This window comes from Macrotis lagotis, chromosome 2 (assembly GCF_037893015.1).
Source record: "Macrotis lagotis isolate mMagLag1 chromosome 2, bilby.v1.9.chrom.fasta, whole genome shotgun sequence".
Lineage (NCBI taxonomy): Eukaryota > Metazoa > Chordata > Mammalia > Peramelemorphia > Peramelidae > Macrotis > Macrotis lagotis.
Genome location: NC_133659.1, coordinates 59,958,138 through 59,983,702, shown reverse-complemented (window position 1 = coordinate 59,983,702; position 25,565 = coordinate 59,958,138). Strand labels below are relative to the sequence as shown.

Sequence of the window (25,565 nt, the reverse complement as noted above, 5' to 3'; positions counted from 1 at the left end):
TGTGTGTGTGTGTGTGTGTGTTTGTGTGTGTGTGTGTTTGTGTGTGTGTGTGTTTGTGTGTGTGTGTTAGAGAGAGAGAGAGAGAGAGAGAGAGAGAGAGAGAGAGAGAGAGAGAGAGAAGGAGGGAGGAGGGAGGAAGGGAGGTTGGGGAATAGGAGGAATTACTACTTTACAGGCTATTTTATGGTGGCTACCTCCATAGGTCCCTGGATCTCACTGATATTTGATGTATCCCACAATTTCCATCACAGCTCATCCATGCCTACCTACCCAAAAGAAATCTCAACTCTGCCCTACCATAGATTCAACAGAGAGGGTCCACACTGTCCTAACCTGTGTTCTCTTGGTGTCTCAAGGATACCAGTAGAGCATAGTTATCTACTAGGGATCTCTCTTACCATGTAACATGTCCAATTTCTTTTGTGGAAAGATTTTTTGATGACATCTTTTACATGTTTCTCCTATGTAAATCCTTTCTCTTTCTTTTCTTTTCTTTTCTTTTCTTTTCTTTTTTTTTTTTGTAATAGACTATAGCCTGTCTTACCTAAGGTTATATTGGAACCAGCTTAAAGAGCTGATTGTTAAATTTTCAATGTGAGCATTTATACTTCAGGAATCATCAAATGCTAAAAATTAGGGCTTGGTTGATTGTCTTGTTGATTATCCAGACTTTAGAAAGTGATGGAAGAAATATTTATAATGTTGATTAAGTGTAAAAGGGTGTTATATGTATATTTATTTTCCTGGAGAAACAGTTGTTAAAACTTTTCCCAGCACACTCTTGTTCACACCTACCCTGGTCATCTGCATTGCCTTTTGGTTGGTCTTCTGCTTCAGTCTGAACTGTGCAACATATCATAGTTGTACAATGCCACCAATGATGGGTGTATCATTACCAAAATAATAACACATTTAAAGTTTTTTTTTAATTTTGCAGAGTATCACTCACAACATCTCTACAAAGTAAGATAGGATAAGTATTATTATCTGCATTTTGCAGATGAGAAACTGAGGCTATGAGAGGTTGATGGACTTATCCAAAGTCACAGTTACTAAGTGTCCTAGGTGGGATTTGAATCCACATTTTCTGTCTCCAGGTCCAGATCTTCTCCAGTCGCACTATGGCCACTCATTTTGTTCCTGCTTGTCTATGATTTTTTGAGAGATCAGATGGTCCAGTGCTTGAAGAACTTACCTGCCCAGATTCCTGGTTGGGTTTTTCAGAGATGTTCCCCACTTTGATCCCTTTCCTTCTCTGTGGCCTCGCTCTCCATTGAATTGTTGTGTTGTAGCTTCTGGGGAAGTTTGCTGAAAAACTGTTCAATTATTAAGGCCTTTGGCCCCCTTTCAGCAGGGTCCCCAGAGGACTGGGTCTCAATGCACCTGTGACAGCATGTGAACTTCACACTCTAGCAGTAATGGTTTCTTGGGGGGAGAGTCATGCAAATCTGTGGTATTTATATGCAGATTGGTCACATAACAATTTTTCTAGATTCACTGGGGGAAACCAGGGATTCTTACCTTAAGTCTGGGATGGATACCAATCTGAGGCAAGTTAGGTACAGCCCTGCCCAAGGGCCAATGTTTCACCTCCAGAAGTCTCTTTCGTTTCCACCACTCTACAAGTTACTGGAAACACAGGACATTTATGGAGTTGCTAATGATATCTTAAATAATAAATAGCTCAATTTTTTTTAAATGTGATTCAGAGTGGTTAAGTGATTTGGTTACACCATTTAGAAGGGTCCAGAAACTGCAATTCAGTCTTCAGACTTATTATATAAAATACCAACAGTCTGGTTAAAGCCAGCCTGTGACTGTTCCCTCTCCATCACTCAGATCTTGTTTGTTTTTATTTTACTATCCTTAACCAAAGCCCAGACCCAGACTGTGTGTGTCACCAAATTGCCCTATCCTTCTAGAACCTTCGTTCTTCATCTGGATCAGCCATGATTCTCTGACATTTGCCTTCCTATTTCAGGAACTCTCCCTAGGACGCAGAGAAGAATATGACATTTTAGATAAAAGAAGAGGCCATGACCCAGAGATTGGAGGGAAACAGGTACCAAATCCCTGTCTTTTTGTGACTTCTTTTGCTCCTGCCCTGCTCAATCTTGAGTTCTGCCCTCTGCTCCTACACATGTTCATTCATTTGTTTCTACCTTCTGCTGATCTGAGGCAGGCTGTTACTCTCTCACTTCAGCTGCTGGGCTCCCCTCCAAATGACTGATAATTATGGGATTCAAGAAACTCTTTAGGGAGGTACAAATGCTCAAGTTCTCCCCACCCAGCCAGGGTGATGTCTTTTTTTTTTTGTTTGTTTTTTGTTTTTGCAAGGCAATGGGATTAAGTGACTTGCCTAAGGCCACACGGCTAAGTAAGTATTAAGTGTCTGAGGCTGCATTTGAACTCAGGTCCTGACTCCAGGACCAGTACTCTATCCACTATGCCACCTAGCTGCCCCCATGGCGATGTTCTTGACCCACCACCAGGAGACCTTAATTTTGTTCATTAGTGGTGCTGAGTTATCATTCACATTGTCAGTCATTCAGTAAATTCAGTACCTAAGTCCTGGGGAAACACTGAAAGGCAAAAGGCAGTTCCAGAACTGGAGATGCTCAAAATCCAATGTGATTAGAGGTCAGGCTCCTTTGTGACCAAGGTCAAATATCTATATGATAAATGATCAGGAAGACAACTGGCCCTTGGCTATGGAACAGAGCAAAGCTGACCAACATGATTTAGGAATAATTCCTCATCACTAAAATTTCTTGAATACCTTAAGGCCTATCAAAAGATTGCCTTTCAAAGTTGTTATGAAAATAGAACAAAAATTAGCAAGAGATAACATATATAAATCAGTTTATTTAAAAAGAAAGGTTTTTTTCCTATTTGAGGCATTCACCTTAGAAAAGATATATTCTGGATCATTTCCCCCCTAAACCAACTCTTTTCCAGTGCTCTTCAGTAATGCCTTCCTAAAAGCCTTCCAGATTTATGAGCACAGAAGAACAGAAAAGCATTGTCTTGGGGTGGCTAGGTGGCGCAGTGGATAAAGCACCGGCCCTGGAGTCAGGAGTACCTGGGTTCAAATCCGGTCTCAGACACTTACTAATTACCTAGCTGTGTGGCCTTAGGCAAGTCACTTAACCCCATTTGCCTTGCAAAAAGCTAAAAAAAAAAAGGATTGTCTGTAAAATTGCAAATGTCTATTCTGTACAATTTGCTTTTTCTTTTGACATCTATAATAAATTTAGCCTGTAACTTTCAAAGCTGTCCTGCTCATCTGTTTTTTTTTTTCCAGGCCTTCTTTCAGTTCTCTTTTGTACATTTCAAAAATATAATTCAACCAAACATTCCATTTCTTGTACCATGCTTGCTTACTTTTGGAGCATCTTGGTCTGGTCTTTGTTCCTAAAGAAAGCCAAGAGTTATTTTTTCTCCCAGCTCCACCCCAAAGCTCATTGGCTATCAGGGTTGGTGCTACTGTTCTGGTATGTATACTCCTCTAATTCTGGGAAGGGAGAAAGAGAAGGCATGCTCCTTGGTGAGCATCAAAGCATTCTTCTTGTGGTTGTGAGGTTGGTCTAATACTTAGGCTCATGACTCTACACAGACAGGTCCCATATGAAGCATTCTCTCCCCAGCCATATCTTGGCCTTGATTTGAGTGATCCATTGGATCTTGGAAAGAGGCATTCTGGTTCATTTCCCCCTAAATCAACTCTTTTCCTGTGCTCTTCAGAAATGACTTTAAAAATCCTTCCTGAAGACCTTCCAGATTTATTTGATCTATTTTTTCCAGTCCTCCTTAATCTTAATTCCTACCCTTTGAAACTACCCCCCCCCCCAATTTATATTGTATAAGCCTTGTTTGGACATTGGTGTCTGCTTCTTTCCTTCTCTATAAGCTGTTTGGGGACAGAGACCTGTCCTTTGCCTTTCAGGCAAATTGACATGTAAATTTATACAAATAATAATCAGAACAAACATTTCTTTAGCAGTTACTGTGCAAAAATGCTTGCTTTATAATTATTACCTTATTTGATCTTCACAACAACCCTGGGAGGTAGGGGCTATCGGTATTACCCCCATTTTATAGTTGAAGAAACTGAGGCAAACAGAGATTAAGTGATTTGTCCTAATTACACAATTAGTAAGTGTCTGAGTCCAGATTTGATGTAGGGTATTCCTGACTCTGTCACTGCCTCATCCAGCCCAGATTCCTGCTGTTGTTGGAGGGTATATATACTACTCTTGAAGAAGGTGCTTCTTTCCCATTAGTTGGGGACATACGGACAAAGGATCAGTAGCAAAAGGCAAGAGGGCAGCCACCAATGGATGCCGGAGAAGTGAGACTACAGCTGCCATGTTTGCTTCCTAAGAATTTCCCTGTAACGCCCATGTGGGCTTGTGGAAGGGTCACTGAGTCTTTTTCATTGAATGTGGGGGAGACAACATGCAAACAATCATGTACATATAAGATAAAGACAGCAGTAGCTTATACAGCGAGTTTGGGCATCAAAGAAATTCTTCTGTCTCCAAATATAAAGTTCTTTGCTAGAGTCAGGAAGAGTCAGATTGGAAGTATAACTCAGACCCTTGGTAGCTGTGTGATCCTGGATAAGTCACTTAAGCTCAGCCTTAGTTTCTTCATCTGCAAGATGGAGATAACACTATATCTATCATGCAGGACTGTTGTGAGATCAAATGAGTTAGCAAATATAAAATATTTTACTATCGTAAAAGATTAGCAGATGTCTGCGCATTGCATATTATGGTTAACAAACTCTTTCATCTACTATCTCTGTGGATGCTCACAGCCACGTAGTGAAGTAGGCAATCACCCCTATTTTAGCAAATGACTAAATAGACTCAGAGAGGCCAAGAAATTTGTTCGAGGTCTCCCAGACTGTTAGTGGTAGAACTGAGCTTCTCAGTGACATTAGTTTCAGCCAAGGAGTAGGTCCCAAGCATTGTTACCTGGTGCCATGCTCTATGGGTAAGGCATTACTGGAATAATGAAAAGAAAAACAAAATGCACAAATTAAGAGAATCCATCCCAGATCCATCCCAATCCTATTTGTGCCTGACCTGTGCCGGTAGAGCATTCTGAGCTCTTATTGGTCTGAACAACCATAGTGGACACACTGAAACGTGACTCTAACATAGTGATATATTTTGCTTCTCTTCAAGAAAGGACATCAACCAACCAATCAACTGTGGGGAGGAGAGGTTTCCTGACAACTATTCCAAATGGAAGGGTTTTGCTTTTGTTCTTTTACATTTATAGCCACAGGTAGAGCAGGCACCTTCTGCTCCTTCAGCTTGGCCCATCCCACCCCCATTCTATATATCCCACTTTTCTTGATAAGAAACCCATCCTGCACCCACCCCCATATCTCACATACAAGAACTCCCATAGAGTACCTTGTTACATCTGGTAACCCAGCCCCTTACTGGTTTCCTGGATGTCATTCTGGAGGTGTTCTCTCTGATGCTAATCTCCCCATGGGTGGGGGACCTGGGGGTGGAGACAAGGGGTAAAGGTATAAACAACCACCGGGAGAGAAAGTATTGACGTGTACAAAGGCTTCTCTTATGTCCTCCCTAGAATGCAACAGGATCACCACATTGGAAAGTAGCACCCATATGCTTTGGGGTTGAGTTGGGTGTGCAAATGGCTTTTACAATCAATTGTCCCACTGGGTTAGACTCTAGCTCCATCCACCATGGGGCTCTTTCTCAAATAATGGCACCAAAGAATCATGGTTATGAATTTAGAACCGGAAGGAATTTAGAGTCTAACTCAAAGTACAAGTTTGATTTGCTCCAGGTGTCACAAGTAAAAAATGGTATATCTAGTCTTGAACCTTGATCCCTTTGATCAGGGCAGCTAAGTGGCACAGTGGATAGAGCTTTGGGCTTGAAGTTAGGAAGATCCGAATTCGAATCTGGCCTCAGACACTGTGTGACCCTAGACAAGTCATTTAATTCTATTGACCTCAGTTTCCTCATCTGTAAAATGAACTGGAGAAGGAATCATTCTCAGCATTTTTGCCATGACATCCCCAAATAGGATCATGAAGGGTAGGACATGACTGAATGACTGAAAAGCAAAAGTAGCAACTGATTGTAAAGTCTCATACTAGTCCCTGAAGAAGATACATCATTTAGATATGACATATTTCCTAGTGTCCTGGAACTTAGCTGTTAATAAATAAACATTTACTTATTAAGTGCCTACCATGTACTATATTCAAGTATTCTGGACACAAAGAAAGGCAAAAGACAGTCCCTTCCCTAGAGAAGTTAGTGGGAGAACCAATGTGCAAACAGTTATGTGCAAACAAGCTATAAAATAGGAAACAATCAACAGAAAGAAGGCATTAGAATGAAGAAGGATTGGGAAAGATTTCCTGCAGAAGAAGGGATTGAAGGAAGCCTGGAACTCCAGGAGGCAGAAATAAGGAGAGTCACATAACCTAAAAAGACTTGTTCCCAAACATCTGTTTCCCTTAGTAACTTATTATAATTCTGTCATCCATGGAGTTTTTGAAAGCTTTCTGCTTTGAGGGTTGCTTGGATCAACAGGGTCATGGTAGGTGCTTGTTTTGAGAGCCTCTCACCAACACAGGTTCTTCTTTAAAGAGGAGGGAAAAAAGTGGAGATGTGACCAGAATCAAAGCAGCTTGAGTCCAGATCATGTGTACTTGATGGTGGGGTATGGAAAGATAAGGTTAACCCCAGTTGTCTATCCAGTGACCCTTTAAAGATGATCACTAATAACGAGAGCCTATGGAGAAGCCAAGGCTTCCTATCCCAAAGAGGCAGGAACAGTCCCATATGCTAAAGATATAATCATTGGTTGGCTCCACTACATCCATTCTGTGTACTAAAGACCTCTCACCAATTCTGACTTTTTTTTTCTTTTTTCTTGGCAGAGAAGGAAAAATCCTCAAGAAGCAGTATATAATGTGAGTAGAGAGAAGCAAAATAAATTCACGTGTCACATTTTTTCCTGCTCATCCCCAACTGCTGGGCATCTAGTATACTTTTTTGGGGGCAGAGCAATGGGATTGTAAGGGGAGATCTTGTGGAGGAAAAAATGAGTCAGGGAGTGGGAAGAGATGAATTCAACCCAATTCAATAAACATTTAAAAAATTGTATTTATGCCTTTTTAAAAAAAATCACAATTATTTTAATTCTTCCCCACCTTCCCCCATCTAATGATTTAACCCCCCTTTAGGACAAATAAAAATAATTAAACAAAAATGCCAATGCAGTGACAATATATACAATATCAAGTCCTAATAATCCCCACACTCTCTACCTTCAGGGAGATATTTGTTTCATTATCCATTCTCAGGAGGCCCTTACTGGTTTTTCAGTTACTCAGAATTCTACTTCTTTTTGGTGGTGTTTTCATTTACATTATTGGAGTCATGTATGTTTGCAGTACAAGAGGAGGGGGGTAGTAGGTCAGATGAATAGCTGCAGAATCACATAGAAAGAAGAGTTAACTAGACTTAACTGGTATTCAAAGGAGAGGATAACAGATGCCAGTGGAAAAATCTTGGTGTGTGGTGCATAGTCCTAGGGGCAGTACACAGTAAGGATAGCTTGAGAATAACATTGTGAAAGTGGATGATTGGAGGAGAATGTCATCTCAATAGTAACAAAGTTGGGAAGAGAAGAGGGTATGTGGTAAAAGACAAATGAGTTTTGTTTTAGATATATTGATTTCAAGATGTCTATGGGACATCATGTCAAAAAGTAAGTTCATAATATGTGATTAAAGCTTATGAGAGAGACTAGAAGGACATATAAATTTAAGAATCACATACATAAAGTTGAAAATTGAACTCATGGAAGTTCCTAAGATCACTGAGTAAAATAACATAGAGGGAGAAGAGGGTCCAGGGAAGACCCATGGTTAGTGAGAGTGACCTGGATGAAGACTCAGTGAAGGAAACTAAGTATGATTAGATACATAGCAAGAGAATGGAGAAACAGTGTCATGAAAATCTTGAGAGGAGAAAGTACCCAGGAGGAGTGATCATCAGTATTGAATGCTGCTGAGAGGGCAAGAAGGATGAGTATTGAGTTCATTAGATCAGGTAATTAGGACATGATTTGTAACTATGAGCAGAGTGATTGGTTGAATGATGAGGTTGGAGGCTAGATTGCACAGGCTTAAAAGAGTGAGGGAAGAAGAAGTGGAGGCAACGACAGGGTGGATTTCTCAAGGAGTTGAGCTGAGGAAAGATTGAGGATGATAAATCAGACCAAGTGAGGTTTTTTTTTATATCTGTAGGTAGTAGAGAGAGAATAAAAATTAGAAATAGAATGACGATGATAATAATAGGGTCTGTAGGAGAAGATGAGAAGGGGTGGTCAGCTAGAGAAGTTTGTTTTGATAAAGAAAAGGACTATCTCTTCCTATAAGGCAGCTATATAAGAGACAATAGAAGATGTCTAAGTGATGTGAGGAGAGAAGAGGGAGTGAGGAGTGAATGGACTCAGTTTGTTTATTTATTTATTTATGGCAATGGGGTTAAATGACTTGCTCAAGGTCAAACACCTAGGTAATTATTAAGTGTCTGAGGTTGGATCTGAACTCAGGTACTCCTGACTCCAGGGCTGGTGCTCTAACCACTGTGCAACCTAGCTGCCCCTACTCAGTTTTTTTTTTGAGTGAAGAATGGGGTCAGATCCTCAGCAGAAAGAATGGGAGAAGGAGAGTTTCATGGAAGACTTGAGGGGAAATGAGAAGGTTTGGAATAGCTTCTGTGGGGTGGGATATTGTGAATCAATTAGAGATGAGTAGGATGATTGCCTTTTTTGCAAGAGAGAGGATGTAACATAGATTCCCAGGGAACCAAAGTACTCTGTCTCATTTTCCCCAGCTTTGCTCAACAGCATGTACATGGAAACAAGAAGGCATATGGGAGGAGTAACCAGGAGGGAGGTTTCCCAAGGCAAAGTGATTTGAAAGGAGATGATAGGGCAGCTAGAGCACTAGCCCTGGAGTCAGGAAGAACTGGGTTCAAAAGTGGCCTCAGACACTTAATAATTCTAGTTGTGTGACCTTGGGCAAGTCACTTAACCCCATTGCTTTAAATAAATTTTTTTTAAAAAGGAGATGATAGTGAAGAGTTGAATTGGTTTCCCAAGAGGTCAAAATAGGAAGGGATGAGTACAGAAAGTAAAGGTCTGTTGGTCTGGAAAAGAAACTGAAGGAATGGATGTCACAGTGAGGATGAAGAAGAGGCTTTGGGGTTGTAAAATATAGGGAAAGATGGAACCAAAAAAGCACATGTTCGGGTAAAGAAATTTCAGTGTACATTAACATAGAAATGGAAGGGTGATATCTTCTTTGTAAATAGTTGAGGTGCTGTAGAAAAATAGGTCATGTTAGTCCATCAAGTATTTATTAATCCCTCACTTTATGGCAGGAATTACAAGCTAGGAATGCAAAAGAGACAAAAACAGTCCCTGGAGATATCTGGAGATAAGATATAAATCATTAAAAACATCCAAGATATATAGGGAATAGATAGAAGAGAATCTGAGACAGGAAGGTGATAGCCTAGGAAGAGGAAAGGCCTCTTGCAAGTTCTGGATTGTCAGAGAAGGCTTCAAATAGCTGAACCAAAAAAAAAAAGCCAGTTTAGGAAGGATAATTAGAGAAGACGTGGTTATGGACAGATGAGTGTAAATAAAGAGGAAAGGATATGAGACTTTGGTCTCAATCTTCTTTGGGCTGTTCTGCTGAATTTAACTCAGAGTGAAAAGGGCTGACCAAGTGGAGGAGATTCAAAGACAAGGCTGAGGAGGGAAAGAGTGAATGACGAAGGAAGTAAGAGGAAGGAAATAAACTGTGCAAAGCTCTCTGAGGTAGGGTTTGGGGTTTGTGAAGGAGGAGAATGCCATTTATAACATTAAGAATTTTCTTTCTTCTACTTTTTCCTCCCAACACTCTTGCTGCACAGGCATTGCAAAAAGACAAGATGGCGGAAGCATACAGTGAAATTGGAATGAAAGGAGAGGTGAGTGCTGTTATTATTCTCTCTGTTAGGACCAGAAGGGGGATTAAGCTAAGGAAATTACCAAGGATGTTCCTGAAGTTTGTCACAAATGCACTAAATAAAAAGGCATATGGTAGCTTTCAGGTTACCTATGGAAAAAAGACTATATCTATCTATCCATCTATTCACACACAAATACATGTATTTGAGTGTATATCTATATCTATATCATGAATTTTCTGAATTCTGTAAAATCCAGTCACACGTACCTAGAACCTGCCCTCCCCGATTAAAAAAAGATGCCCTTAAACATCTGGGTCAATTGTCTATTTGCCTGGTCCAATGATGGGGCAAATCCTGTCATGGTAAATGCCCCATCCGGTGAGTGCCTCGGTGTAATTAAAACCTTTCCTCTCTCTGGAGAGTGGTCTAGTTCTTTGAAATTCCATGAGACGGCATTCCAGGTCAACTGAAGCACTGACCAATTAGCCCTTGGGAAGTAGAGGTCTGTGCTCCTCCCTAATCCAGAGAGGGGAGAGTGAATTCTTCCAGATAGCACCCAGGCTCTAGCTCTCAAGAATCATGGCCCATGTCAAGGACAATTCTAAGACTTGTGATGGAAAATGCCATTCACATCCAGAGAAAAAAATCACAGAGTCTGAATGCAGACCAAAACATACTATTTCACTTATTGAATTCTTTTTCTTTCTTTCTTGCGATTTTTCCCCCTAGAGTTCTAATTTTTCTTTCACAACATGACTAATATGGAAATATGATATATAACCTATATCAGATTACTCACTGTCATAGTGAGATAGGGCAGGTAGAAAAATGTGCAACTCAAAAACTTACAAAAAAGATAATTTTTTTATTTTATTATTAAAGATTTTATGTGAATGTTACAATTTTTCCTCCAATCTTACTTCCCTCCCCCTACCCCCCCCCACAGAAAGCAATATGTCAATCTTTACTTTGTTTCCATGTTGTACATTGATCCAAATTGAGTATGATGAGAGAGAAATCATATCCTTAAGGAAGAAACAAAAAGTATAAGAGATAACAAGATCAGACAATATCAGTTTTTTTTTTTCTAAATTAAAGGGAATAGTCCTTGAACTTTGTTCAAATTTCACGGCTCTTTATCTGGATACAGATGGTATTCACAAAAAAGATAAATGTTGAAAACTACCTTTATGTGTAATTGGAAAAAATTAAATTAAAATAAAAAAAAAAGAATCATAGCAAAAAGAGGACTGCTTGGGTGGAAAGTCTGTCTGTGTCAATAATCTCTTTCTTGGTTCAATTTCATAGAAACAGCGGAGACGAGCCAAAGGGAATGATGTCCTGTACCAGGTAGGAAAAGATTTCGATCAAAGCCTCACTTCAGTTCACTCCCATTTTAACTGCCAAAGATGAGACACCTCCTGTGGAGGCTTCTGTTCCACTTGGGATGACAAGGGTTAGGGATGTACGAGATCATCATTGAGATGCTCATTCAGCCTTCTTGGCGATCTTGGTGACTAAAGAGAGTACAGTTTTGTGGGGGGCTATGGGTTGGATTACATCACAATGTTTTGAGCATCTTTTATTTTCAAAACACATATGGATCTGTGTCCACACAAGTGACATTTTTCATGAGGGAATTGACAAACCAGAGAGAGTCCCCAGGAAGATGACCAAGATGGTGAGGGCCCTGGGAAACTTGAGAATGGTTAAAAAAGGAACTGGAAACATTTAGATTGTAAAAGAAAAGTCTAAGTCTTCTTCAGATTTAAGGGATTGTCATACAGAAGGATCACAATCAATCATTCAGTCAATGAACTTTTATTAAGCACCTACTATGTGCCTCTTTAGTGTAGCCGGGAATACATAGAGAGGTAAAAAGATGGTTCTTGCCCTCATGGAGCTTACAGTTTAATGAGAGATTCTATGCAAGCAATTATGAACAAACAAGATGCCAACAGTATAAATAGGAAATAATCAACAGATCAAAGGCATTAGAATTAAGAGGGATTGGGAAAGGCTTTCAGTAGAAGATGAGATTTCCATTGGGATTTAAAGGAAGCCATGAGGAGTGAGAGTGGTCATCACGGGACAGCCAGAGACAAATGCCCAAAAACAAAGAGGGGGGGGAGAGGTGATTAGGTGGTGCTATGGCTAGGGTTGGACTAGCAATCAGAAAGATATGAATTTGAATTCCACCTTAGACACTTGCTGGATGACTCTGGGCAAATTATTTATCTTTTCTCAGTCTCAGTTCTGTCATCTATAAGATGACAATCATAATGGCACCCACCTCCCAGGGCTGTTGTAAAGATCAAATGAGAGAATATTTATGAATCACTATGACAACCTTAAAGTGTTATGTGAATGTTTTTTATTATTGTTATTATAATTATTTAAGACTAGAAAGAACTTGGAAACGATTGAATCCAATCCTTTCTTTTTTACAAATGAGGAAACTAAGGCTCAGAGAGTTTAAACAATTTACCTATTGTTACATAACTTAGTATCAAAGCAGGGATTTTTAACCTAAATTGTCTAACTAATATATCAATTGGTCCCATTACTTCTCGGCAAAGAAGAGGGAGAAGAAATGGAAGTGATGCCAGATTTTATATTCTTGGGGTCAAAGATAACTATAGATGGTGTCTGTAGCCATGAAATTAAAAGATGCTTGAAAAGAAAGGTATGGCAAATCTGGACAGCATACTAAGAAGCAGAGATGTCATCTTGCTGACAAAGGTTCCTATAGACAAAACTTTGGTTCATCCACCAGTGTAATGTATGGCTGTGAGAGTTGGACTCTAAGGAAAGCTGCGTATAGCAGAATTCACACTTTTGAATTATGGTGCTTGTGAAGGCTTTTGATAGTCTCAGTGGAAAGCAAAGAGATCAAATCAGTAATACAGAAATTAATTCAGGCTATTCACTGGAAAGAAAAATACTGAAGCTGAAGCTTAAATATTTTGGCCACAAAATGAGAAGATGGGACTCATTGGAAAAGACCCTGTTGTTGGGAAAGATTGAAGGCATAAGAAAAAGGGAAAAGCAAAGGATGAGATGGATGGATAGTGTCATAGAAACAACAAACATGAGCTTGGAGATAGTGGAGGATGGAAGGGCACAATTATGTCCATGAGTCACAAAGAGTTGGACACAACTGAATGACTGAACAAAAAAGCAAAAGCTCCATAAATTTTAACCAAACTAATTTAAATTCATGGTGCAGTGAAATGATCTTTGGATTTGAATTCTGATTCTTCCTGAGTTATCTTTGTCATGGCACAACCTCTTTGTACCTCAGTTTCCTCATCTATAAAAATGGGAAGACCAAATTATAGGAATTCTAAGTTCTCTTCTAGTATAGAATCTGTGAGCCTATGATTTTAAGTCTTCTTTTCTACCTACTAAGGTTGTGGTATGGGCTCATATTTCATCACCAGGAAGCTAAGTCATAGGTATAGCTCACATGTATTTACATGTGACAAAGTACTAAATTCACAGCAGTTGGTGCTTGTGTGTTTATTTCCAATTTTCATTATTTAAAAATAGAGATTCAAGGTCACACAGTCACTGAGTGTTAGAATCTGACTTCAAGACCCAAGCGCCTTCCTCTTCATCACTCTAGGGCTGTCTCTCTTTGGACAGCATTGGATATCTGTAGACAAGTCCTCTCTTCTCTCCCCCTCAGAGGCAACAGGAGTGAGAGGAAGAGAAGGAAAAAAAACAACCCTAAGAAAATGGCAGTTTTCAAAGGCAGCATTATTATAGTCAGGTGCTTAATTTATGCAAATAGCTGCAAATGATGAGACCCAACCCACCTGCTGGCATCTCAAGGCGTCTCCAGGGGCTTCCCCCTCCTCACCTTCTCCCCCTAACCCAAGCTGTTTAAAAGTTTCCACAAATGCTTCTAAGTATCAGATTCTGGGTTGCCCTACCAAGCTTCTTTAGTGTACATTTCAAACAAAAAGTTTCCACCAAAATCAGGGATGTGACTATGTTGTGGTGAAGAAGCCATAACAAGCTTCTGGTAGGCAGACCCTTGGGAGTATGATCAGTCTTGAGAGTCAGATTGAACAGTCAAGGAAGGTCTCTTTATGTCTTGCCATCTTCCTTCAGGCAGATCTGTGTGGGGGACCAGGATTGAAATCCCAGATCTGCCACTTTCTGACTGGGTGACCTCTGACCAGTTCCTTCCCTTCTCTGGGACCCATTTTCCTCCCCTCTAAAAGGAAAAGATGATCTCTGAGGTTCCAAGCTCAAGATGCCAGAGTGCTGTCATCAGAGTATGGCACTGAGCCAGTTATTACCTGCCACCTTTGGGAGAGATCTGCGTATCTGGGTTGTTTCTGTTCAGTCATTTTAGCCATGCCCAACTCTTGGTGACCTCACTTGGGGTCTTCCTGGTAAAGATATTGGAGTGCTTTGCCAGCTCATTTTGCAGATGGGGAAACTGAGGCAAACAGGATGAAATGATTTGCCCAGAGTCACATAGCTAGGACTGGATTTGAACTTAGGTCTTCCTGACTCCAGGTTTGGTGCTGTATCCGATGCCCCATTTAGATTAATACCCTCCATGCTTATTCCAATTAGTCTTCTCTCTGTGTCTAGGAAGGCAGATAGACCTGTGAATCCTCTCTGGCTCAGTATCTAGTGGGTATACAACCACAAAGTTCAGAGCTGAAAGACCCTCAGGGCCAGAAGCTCTGCAGCAACTCCTTCAAGTACCTGAAGTTCAGACAAGAAATCTGTCTGTGAATTTAGCATTGGACAAGGAGTAGATTTTGGAACCAGGAGGACCCAAGTTCAAATCTTACCTCTGAGACTTTCCATCAGTGTGACTCTGGAGCAAATGCTTCAATTTACTTTCTAAAAACTATACTTTGCAAAGAAAGTGTTGACCTGCACTGGTAGAAGGAATTTCATCACCAGGAAGCTAAGTCATTGAAATTACAGGTCTAAACCCATCGTCTCATCTACCATTTTACAGTATCTGGTTAGGTTCTGTTCATCTTCCAACCTCAGTGAAGCCAGAATGTTTCTCTTCCAAATTTGGTGGGACACTTCTGTTGACTATCTCGGTGTTTTGTATGCAGAAGATGATTTATAAATGTCTGGAATTTTGTTTCTTTTCCACTGAGAAGATTCTGGTTGTCATCTCAGCCCAATGCTGCTTAGACTCGGGTGGTTATAGGTTGGGGAGAAGGGGATCCTGGGAATTCAGCCCTTCTCATTGTCTCTTTCTTTTTCCAGGGTCTCAGTTCAGCCACCAAGGACACCTATGATGCCCTCCACATGCAGGCTTTGCCTCCTCGTTAACAGGCATATCTGCCCCGACTGCCTGGATAGGTTTACAAGGACACAGGAGTCACAACTGACATCCACCAAGAAAAAAAAATCACCCTTTGTTTCCCAGCAACAAAAGTGGCTTCTCCTTACCTGTGGGATGAATCTCAAGCTAATATTTGGCCATATCAAACTCCTTACTTTCGTGAGCTTGCCTTTGAATCTTTCAGGGGGTTTCTAGTCTCAGGGATTATGATTTTGTAGTAGCAATAGAAATAAAATACATTTTTGCAAATATATTTCTTTTCACAACCATAGGTCAGGGCTCATCAATCAATCAATCATCAATTATTAAGTACCTACAAGTGAAAGCATCAGCTAGGGAAAATGCTGTGCCAGGAGAACGACTCTGGAGGATTTGGTTTTAGGGCTTCTCTTGGCTCAGACCCTGTCTCTAGGCCAGTTTCCCCCGGGGACTCAAGCCCACAGGGGCACTATGGAAAGCATTCAGAGACGCTGTTTGCTGTTGTTGAGAGGGTCCATGCTGTCTCCCCCATTAGGATAGACAATCCCTTGGCTTAATTCTTGCTGTAAATTTTGCTTTTTTTTGTTTGCCCCTTCCTTTAAATCTTTGTTGCAGTCCCTCCATTTTAGAGTAACTTGTCATAAAGTCATTGAGCTAGAGCTAGAAGGGACTTTGAAAGTCATCTAGTTGAACTCCTTGATTTTACAGAATGAAGCATTTGAGGCCCAGGAGAGTGACTTGCCTAGTGTCCCCTTGCTAGTGAAGGTCTCTCTACTGGGGGAGAGGAGGGCCAGGTAACCCAGTCCATGCCCAATATGCAGCAGTCTCAAAAGGATGAGGGAAGAGTGGAAGCAGAGGATAAAAACAGTTGGGGAGTTAGAAGAAATTATAGTAGCTTAGGCAGAGTCCTACAGGTACAGGAAGGGGGCACATGGGAGAAAGAGTAAGACCATTAACACAAAGGCATCGATGGATAACTCAACATATACCTCATGGACTCATAAAAATCAAATTTGATGGTGATACCAATGGGGGTAGGGGATGGAAGTGGGATCAATTGGACCTCAATATAAAAGGATACTGCCATAAATGGGAAATCTGATATTTGGCCTTTTGGTTTTTTTATTTATGCTTTCATGCTCAATTCATGTGATTTTTTTTCAAAAAATGCTTCAATGAAAATGCTGTTTTATATTAAAAATAATAAAAAATACCATTTTAGTCAGCATGGAGGCATGGGTGACTTAATCTCTTGACAAACTGGCATGCTATTTTGGGGTGGGGAGAGATTGTCCTTTGAGGGGAGTTCCATGATTTTCCATTTGGACCTTACGGAATTGTGTGGAAAGATCCTGACATCCTTAGTTGCTAAGATGGGAGCATTAGCTCATATGAGAGAAGGAGGAAGCTTGGTCTCAGGCTCTTTGAAAACTCAAGAGGCTTATCTGGTCATATAATTGACAATGAATGAGGAAAAGACACTGAAAGGGACCCATCAAGGATCATGAAATCAAAATCCAGAAATCTCAAAAGATAAAGCATTTCAAATACTGTATTTCCTTTAAACCTAATAATATAGACATTGGTTGATTTTTTTTTAACTACCAGGGTACTGGAGTGGCTAGGGTGGAGGTGAGACTTGACCATCCCTATTCAACAATAAGGACCTGACAATCCCCAAAGATCCAGGGGCTATTCTGGGGGAAATTCTATGATCTGGGTTGTTCTCGTTACCTCTTTCCTCTAGCCCTTCTCCCTTTGAGGGGTTTGTCTTATTATTCTAGGAGTGTGGTCTGTTGAAATTTCTTTCTTTCTTTCTTTCACCTCAATTCCCAATGAAAAGAACCTATGCCATCTTCCCTTTCTATTGGCTGACACTGAATCACACATATCTTATAATAGATTCCATCGCACAAGAATAGGAATAGTTAATAATAATCAATAGCTAACATCGAGCTAGTAAGGACAATGACATTATCTCAACATATATTCTCTTAACAGCCCAGGGAGGTGGATGCTATTGTTCTCCCCATTTTACAGATCATGAAATGAGGTAGACAAGTGCCTAGGGTCACACAGCTAGTGTCTGGGACTGGATTTAAATTTAGTCCTTACTGACTGCTTGCCTAATGCTCTGTATCCAGGATACCACTTAGCTACTACTAAATAAAATTAATAAAAGAGTATGGTTCTGCATCAAATGAAGCTGCCTTCACAAGAAAGTTTTAATCAAGAGCTCTTGGCTGATCAGCAAAACCCTTCATGCATTAAAAGTCAGAGCAGTTTGAGACCCTACGTTAAAACTGCCAAGAGGGCTGGCATCACCTTACAAAGAGATGGCACATGTATGAAACCTGGGGAAAAAGCTCTCTAAGTTCACTCTTCCCCTGTGGCCCCATTCTTCTGATTGACTGGATCTTCCCAGTATGTTCAAGCCAGTTCTACCATGCCATAGAAGCCCCTTTAGCCAGGAGATCCATTCTACATCTGTCCCTATGGATCCTTCCTCTGATTGACTCATTCTTCCCAGAATGACCATTTTAAAGAAATCACCTATCTTGTGATTCCTTTCCTGGCTTCTCTTTTTAACTCTTTGGATTTTCTCCATCATGACCCCCTGAGTATCTTTCCCCTTGCACCCTTTGCCTTCTAGCCTTCCTCTATGAACTGTCTCCCCCATTAGATTTTATTTATATTTCAATGTTTGGCACAGTGCCTGTACATGGTAAACACTAATGCTTATGGAGGTGGCATCTGACCTCAGTTTTGGAGGAAAACAAAGACTCAAAGAGGGTGAAGAGGGAATGCATTTTAGGCAAGGTAACTTATGTGAACTTATGAAATAATTAATAACCAATGAGCTCCCCCCCCTTAAAGGTTTCATCTCAAGGTTCAGTCTGAAGAACAGAACTGATTAACACTATCCTCAATCAAGTCATTGCTACTCCACCCAAACTTCCAAAGAATTTAAGATGGAACTCCCTCCCTGCTTATTGCTTTCTGCTGAGGCTTGGGTGCGGAATATAGATCCCAAGAGTTGTGCTGTCCATTCTCCAAGAAGACAATGACATCTGGGAGGTGATTTGGATTTAAGGAAGGGAGGGCTATGTGAAATCATCAACCTCATTTTCTCCCGTGGAACCATTGGTCAGAAGATCCAAGTTAGGTCCCCTAGTTCTTCATTAAACTAGGTCCTCTCATTATAATATTCCTTCTTTTTCACTAATTGTTAACCAGCCACTTGATTGCCACCCTCAGGAACAGCTACTCAAACAATGGCATATAACAACAGTTGTGAGTACACTATGGGTCAATTTGAAAACTGGCCAAAAGGTCAATTTGGGAGGAGTCAAATTCATAAAGGGAGTAAAACTGTTGATTTGCTCCTCACCACAACCTTGGACAATAGGTTTCTGATTATTTCCAGTTTCAGAGATGATTAAACTGAGGCTTAATTCTTGGTCCTCTTTTTACCTCTTTGATGCAGTTATCATTATTGGATTATAATCATCTTTCTCTGTACACAAGGACAGTCTTGGACAGACTCCCAGGTCTCTTTCTGGGTAATCCACTGTTAGGATTACCATTTCTGTTCCAACCACTCCCAAAACCAGAGTGAGTGAGTGTTTCTCTCTGTCTCTCTCTCTAAAGGACCAGGATTCAAATCTGATCCTAGATACTTACTGGAGAAGAAAATGCCAGGCCACACTGACAGCTTTGCCAAAAAAACCCAATGGACACCTGTCCACAGGTCACAAAGACTTGTCATACAACTGCACAATAATGTTATGTACGTACATTTTATTTATATGTGCATTATCTATGCATGTATATACATGGAAACACATGTGTAAACACCACACATAGAAACAAAATACTTTGTGACTCTAGTGCTGAACACAAGGCTTAGCAAAAAGTAGTTAATAAATGTTGACTTGACTTAATCTCTTCCCTTAGCTCCACTCTGGTATTGACATGCTTGATGAACAGATCTACATGTGTATTCTATTGTGGGCATCTTGATTTGATAATAATAGAACTGATTTTGCCCCAAAATCATTTTTGCTCCAAATTTCCCTATTTTTGTTGTTGCATCACCATCCTTCAGTTACCCAAATTTACCCTCTTGGAGTCATTTTTTCCCTTTCCCTTTAACCTTCATATGCAATCAATGGCTCTGGTATGCCGTTTTTCAGTTGTGTTCGATTCTTCTTGACCCCAGTTGGGGTTTTCTTGATAGCGATGCTGGAATGGTTTGCTCCTTGCTTCTCCAGCTCATTTCATAGATGAGGAAACTGAGGCAAACAGGGTGAAGTGACTTGCTAGAAAGTATCTGAGGCTGAATTTGAACTCCAGAAGATGAGTTCCTGATTGTAGAGTACACCAAGCTCATCTAATCAATGACAAAATCTTGATTCTTCCTCCACAATCTCCTGTCCTCCTCCTCCACTCTCATGGACCCTGTTCTAATTCATTACATCACTTCTAGGTTACAGTCATAGCCCGTCCCCCTTTCAACCCTTCCCAAAGTAGGATTACAGCTGTTTCAGTTCAAATGGTCTGATGGCTTATTTGTTCCTCTTATGTGACTTTCCATCTTTGCCTATGGCTGCAATGTGGTCTTTCTTCACTTTGACCTCAGAATCCTTTCTACAGGTCTATTGTAACACCTACTCTCATGTCACCAATGGTACATTTCTGAAATCATTCTGTGTTAACTCTTGTTATGTGTATTCTCCCAGTAGAATGTCCTCTTTGAGGTCAGGGACTTTTTTGGGGGGGGGGGGTCCTTTTTCCCAGAGGAGAGCAAAGTATCATTGCTTGATAGGTGATTAATAGATGTTAATAGGTGGTATGTCAGATCAAGAATCAGACGATGGCGACCAGGTCAGCAGAAAGGTAGAGACTGGTGAAATGAGAAAGAATGATCCCTGAGTCAAGTTTCTAGAGGAGACAAGGGAAAATAGATATGACCCAGGAGACACAAGTGGAAGGCTGTCTTGGTAAGGAGAAGGGCACCTTCTTTCTCAGATGTTTTCCTCCTTAGGAAAGGATGGGGAAGAATGGTTTCAAGTTTTGCTCTCAGGACTGAGAGCAGATGGGGAGTGGGGCTGGGGAGGAAAAGGAAGAGAAGGCCCTACTATGTATCTGGAATTGTGTTTTGTGTGTGTGTGTGTGTGTGTGCATGTATTTTTAAAGCAAACTATCTCATTTGACTCACAGTAACCCACTGAGGTAGGATGTCCATCTTTACTATTGAGAAAACTGAGACAAACAAAGATTAAGTGACTCACCCATGGTCAAATAGCTGTTGAGTATCTGAAGTCCAATTTGAGCTCAAATTGTCCTGACTCCAGACACAGTGCTCTATCCATGATGGCATCACCTTGAGGGTATAGGGCTGTGTGTGTGGAATAAAGTCTATCATTTGTACTGATAAAAGTCAAAGACAAAATACTGAAAGGAGGTTAAGGGAAACTAGACGCTGGGTGGGGTAGAAAATGCAATGAGAACAAAATAAGTTAAGAAGTGAGGAAAAGAGAGAGAGGAAAGAAGAGATTACGATAAAGAAAAAGTTTTAAGAGTTCAAAATCACTGAGGTGGTAGTTATGGGCATGAACATACCTGTGTACATCATGGAAATTCAGAAGATTGAAGAATTGGGAAGTCAAGGGTGATTGTGTGTATCCTAGGCATGGGTAAAGATGGAGAGGACTGTTAAGCAATGAACTTCAGAAAAGGAGAGGAATCTCAAATTGAATTGGGTCATTACAAGTTGTAATACATGAAGCTGATCTGGTAAGTTGTTAAGTGATGGAGAAGAGAGGCTGGTGAGTGATGTTCACAGAATGAACTACCAATAGTGTTGAGTTTTTAGGTTCACACCTCCTAGCCAGGAGATGAAAAAAGGAACAACCAGCACGGAAGGAAGGTAGGTTAACAGTAAAGGTCTCCCAAATAAGTTTTGATCAATCAATCAATCAAAAAATACTTATTAAGTCCTTGGTTCACAGTTTAATGAGAAAGCTCTGGGGACACCAGAAGAAGCCTGTGGAAAAGTTTCTTCAGAGATTTTTATCAATTACTTGCAGTAGTTGACCTGAGTCTTGAAGGAAGTCAGGATACCATTGACTAGTGCATAGAAATGAAGGCAGGAGAGTTAACAACACTGGGAAATTGTGTGAACCTTTAAATGCCAAAGAGAAGACTTTCTATATGACCTTGAAGGCAATAAGGAATCACTACAGCTAACTAAGTAGGGAGGTGATATGGTCAAACCAACACTTTGGCAGCTGAGTAGAGGATAGTGTAAGGAGAAAATGAGATATGACGAAGATCTGGACCAGTGTGGTGGCTTTATGAATCAAGGGAACAGACTTCTATAATACTGAGAAGGTAGGAAACAGAAGACATGGAGATTGAATATGGAAACTAAGATCAACAAGTTGAAGATAACAGTGGTTGCCAGCCTGAAGGAAAAGGAAGGATGGCGGCGCCTTTGACGGTAACAAGGAAGATGGAAAAGAGGAGAGTTTTGGGAGAAAAATATGAGTTCTGTTTGTGTCATGTTGAGTTTGAAATACCTACAGTATATCTAGTCTGAGATGTCCCTGAAGATGGAAATAGTGTGAAAATAAGCTCTGGGATTAGGGAGAAGGATAGTTAAAAATAATACTATCTCGAATTTAAATAGCACCTTAAGATTACCATAGTGTTGTACAGCTATTACTGATTCCTTATCATCAGTTTTAAGAATTGAGTCCTATTATCCCCATTTTACAGATGAGAAAATGAAAATTCTGAGAGGGTTGCTCAGGTTTCCATAGCTACTGCCTGAGAAAGGATAGAAAGGAGAGGTGGAAAAGGTTGGGCTGAAGAAAGATGGATGATAGTAGAGGAGACACTGAATGACTAGGAGGAGGTCCAATGTTATTGCCTTAAGTTCCTAGCCAGGGACTGGAGAAGTACCAAGTACTTGGGATTGTCATAGAAGGGTATCCTACTTTGATGGAGGGAGATGTTGGGGCAAGCGTCCCCAAACACTGAGGACCTGAGAGGGTTTTGGTGAAGAATTTAGGAAAGAGATCTGGAATTAGAAATGTCTAGGTCTCTATAAAAACAGTTAAGTTCACCTAGGATCAGCTTGGTAGTTTCATTCTAGTATATGAAGGTGTTAAGGGTCCCCCAAGAAGATATCTCACCTGTGGAGCACCATGACAGGCTTGGTGTTTAAAATTTAATTGTGATAGGACTGTACTTTTCTTTTTTCACTTTAACAACTAAGTAACATGTTAGGGAAGAGAATAAGGTTTCTGATAGAATTTATCTGAGATTACTGAAAATTTAGCATATGGGACTGAATTCAAAACAGATCTCCAACCTTCTGAGTAAAATATAGAAGAAAATATGGAAACTTTGTAAGTTCTCTTGGAGGGATCCTTTCTTGTTCAACTGAGGTGCTGTGTTTGATCACAAAAAACATTCCAGATCTAAGGGAGACTGCCACTCAGCTTGGTGGTTCACCCATCATGAATAGCCTGCTAAAAGAGTGTGGCAGCCTTGACCAAGGAACACATCTGACAGAGGTCACTATGGAAGACTAAGTGCAGATGTAGAGAAGATAAGAGTAATGATCCAAGAAGCACCTTGGACTCTAGAGATTAATATCACAGGAGGAGGAATATTCTCATTCATTCTCTCTCTCTCTCTCTCTCTCTCTCTCTCTCTCTCTCTCTCTCTCATCAGTTTCAAAGATATTGACAAAGAATACAAAGAACTCAAACAATGTCAAAACACTTGGAAAATGGTTTAATGATGTTTACAACAGAAATGAACTGTACAGTTACAGTAAGTTTTATATATATAAAAAATTACAGCAGACAAATGCATCTACACAAAATCTACCATTTCATTCTGATTCACTGTCATCTACACAATCTCTCCAGGCCTACAGTCCCCTGTAGGCAGCCCCTGGGGTCAGAGGGTGAGAGAAAGGGGGGATATAAAGGGTACTTTTTAAAGAGAAAGCACCACCAGTGTTCCCCACCACCTCCCAGCCTCAGGAGACAATCAGCTATTTTCCTAACCATCTGGCCTTGTGTTTCATTCACATGGGTACAGATAACAAGACCTAGGTCTCTAAGCGTTTAGCTGATTCTCTTATAAGTATTTGTCAGAGGGAGAAGTGGCTGACCAGGCAGTCTAAAAAAGGGGACTATCCAATAGCCCCCAGATTGCAAATGTATCTAAGGAGAAATGTAAGAGGACGCCCAACAAACAATGCCTTGTAAAAGCTATTGGACAATTTGGGAAGGAATCATTTACGCCGTATCTCAGGTTCCAAAGAGGAACACAAACTCACATTTTAAAAATAAAGTACATACAAACAAAAATCTCTAGAGGGCAAGGCCACTTATGGCCCCTTGAGACCCTCCATTTATAACAGTGGAAAAACACCCCTGAATCAATCTTCGTTTAAAAAAGAAGAAAAAAGAAAACATTTTTAGAAAAACAAGGTTGCTGTCTTTTTAAAATAAAAAGAAATCCCAGTCGGGAACAGCAATCAGTGAAAACGTAATCCAAATCAATAGTCTGGTGGAAGTTCATTACTGAATATTATGTACACTTATACTTTTTCATTTTCTTTTTTTTTATTATGAACACCTAGGCAGTGAAAACTGTTATGTTAATACATACATTGACACACCCAAAACATACAAAAATACTATTATTTCAAACTACTAAGAATAGGACAGTTCAGTTATTTCCATGCTATGACTTTAAGAGCATTACACTGAAACAAACAAGAATTTTAAACGACAATTTTTTTAATATCCCAGAAATATACCAAAATATACATCTAAGCTTTGGAATTACTGAGGTTAGACTAATGCAAGTGCTGGGTAATCGTACTTAATACACAAGTCTAAGGTTCTGCAGGAAAGAAATTATCTTTGGTATCTGCATCAGGCTAATATTATTAACATTTGGATTTTGCTTTGGGATAGAGCTTGTATGACCCTAGAACCAAACACCCCCCAACCCCCAATCAACTGAGATTAAAAAGATCCATGTAAAAAGTTCCTTCATTTGCAATCCCCCCCACCCCCCCAAAGTTAAAAAGTCACAGGCATCTACCTAGCACGAAAGGTTGAGAAATACAATGCATAGTTGCACAGTAGGGCTGCAAAAAAGAGAGAAGGAGGAAAAAACCAAAGAAACGAGAAGCTCTGATCATCGTGATTTCTCACAAATAGGGCGGCCACTTCCAAGCAGTTGCAGTAAAGAAATGAAAAACCACAACCAAACGAGCTCCCAGCCCTCCCCGAGCTCCGGCCTCTCCCCCCCACCCCAGTGACTGCCCACATCTCCCGGTGCCTCCCCGGGTCTCTGTGGCTGAACCCTGGCTGTTGTTGGACAGATTCAGTGGGGTTTTGTCTGTTTTTGGAAACTGGGAGCAGCACATTCCCCTCCAGTAGAAAGCTGGCAACTCTGCCCTGGAAAACTGCTGCACAACCTTAGCCTGTGGAAAGGATTTTTTTGTTGTTTTTTTTTCTGAGCCCGCCAAGCTCCCTCAAATGCTAGACTGCATCCCAGATTGGAACAGTGCTGAAGACTCCCCTTTTCTTTGGTTTGTTTGTTTTGAGTTTATACAATCATTAAGAAATCTTTGGTTTTGGCTGGAAATTTTTAAAAGAACAAAACAAAACAAAGAAACCGCCCTCCCCTGGCTTATAGCAGCAGTATCACGACCTGGCAAAAGCTTTTCTCTCCAATGGGGGGGTGGGGGAGAGGGACATACATTCAAAGAAAAGGGTGAAAGGACTGAGGATGCAGCTTTTAGACTGCCCGTTGGATAGAAGATTGTCAAATAATAATAATAATAATAATAATATTAATAATAATAATAAAATTAAATATTTGGATTTCTTTTTTGGTCATGTCAAAGAAAAAAAGTGGAATGCGTATGCAGCAGTCATCTGGGAGGAGTCTTTGATGTCCTTTCTTGGACCCCTGAGGCCTCCCGGGGAGGGGACAGCCCCCATCCCAACAGGGAAAAGGCATTGTATCCTTTAGGCAGGACTGGCAGGATGGAAGAGCTGGGGCAGCGCGGGACAAAGACGGCTCATTGGCCCTTTGGGGGGTGGGGTGGGAGGAAGTGATGGCAAAGGCCAACGCAGGGCTGAGAAGACCCCCAGGAACCAAAGGAATAGTACAAG

General features: G+C 40.6%; 1 protein-coding gene across 2 annotated transcripts in view; it reads left to right on the top strand.

Moving 5' to 3' along the window:
• CD247 (CD247 molecule) overlaps positions 1–15,536 on the top strand; it is a 115,335-nt gene extending 99,799 nt beyond the window's left edge. For both annotated transcript variants that reach the window (XM_074221909.1, XM_074221910.1), the window contains exons 4-8: positions 1,982–2,062; positions 6,944–6,976; positions 9,996–10,052; positions 11,343–11,384; positions 15,288–15,536. In XM_074221909.1, coding sequence (XP_074078010.1) covers positions 1,982–2,062; positions 6,944–6,976; positions 9,996–10,052; positions 11,343–11,384; positions 15,288–15,353 — 279 coding nt within the window. In that variant the 3' untranslated portion in view covers positions 15,354–15,536. The remainder of the gene's footprint in view (positions 1–1,981; positions 2,063–6,943; positions 6,977–9,995; positions 10,053–11,342; positions 11,385–15,287) is intronic.
• Positions 15,537–25,565: the final 10,029 nt, after the last annotated feature.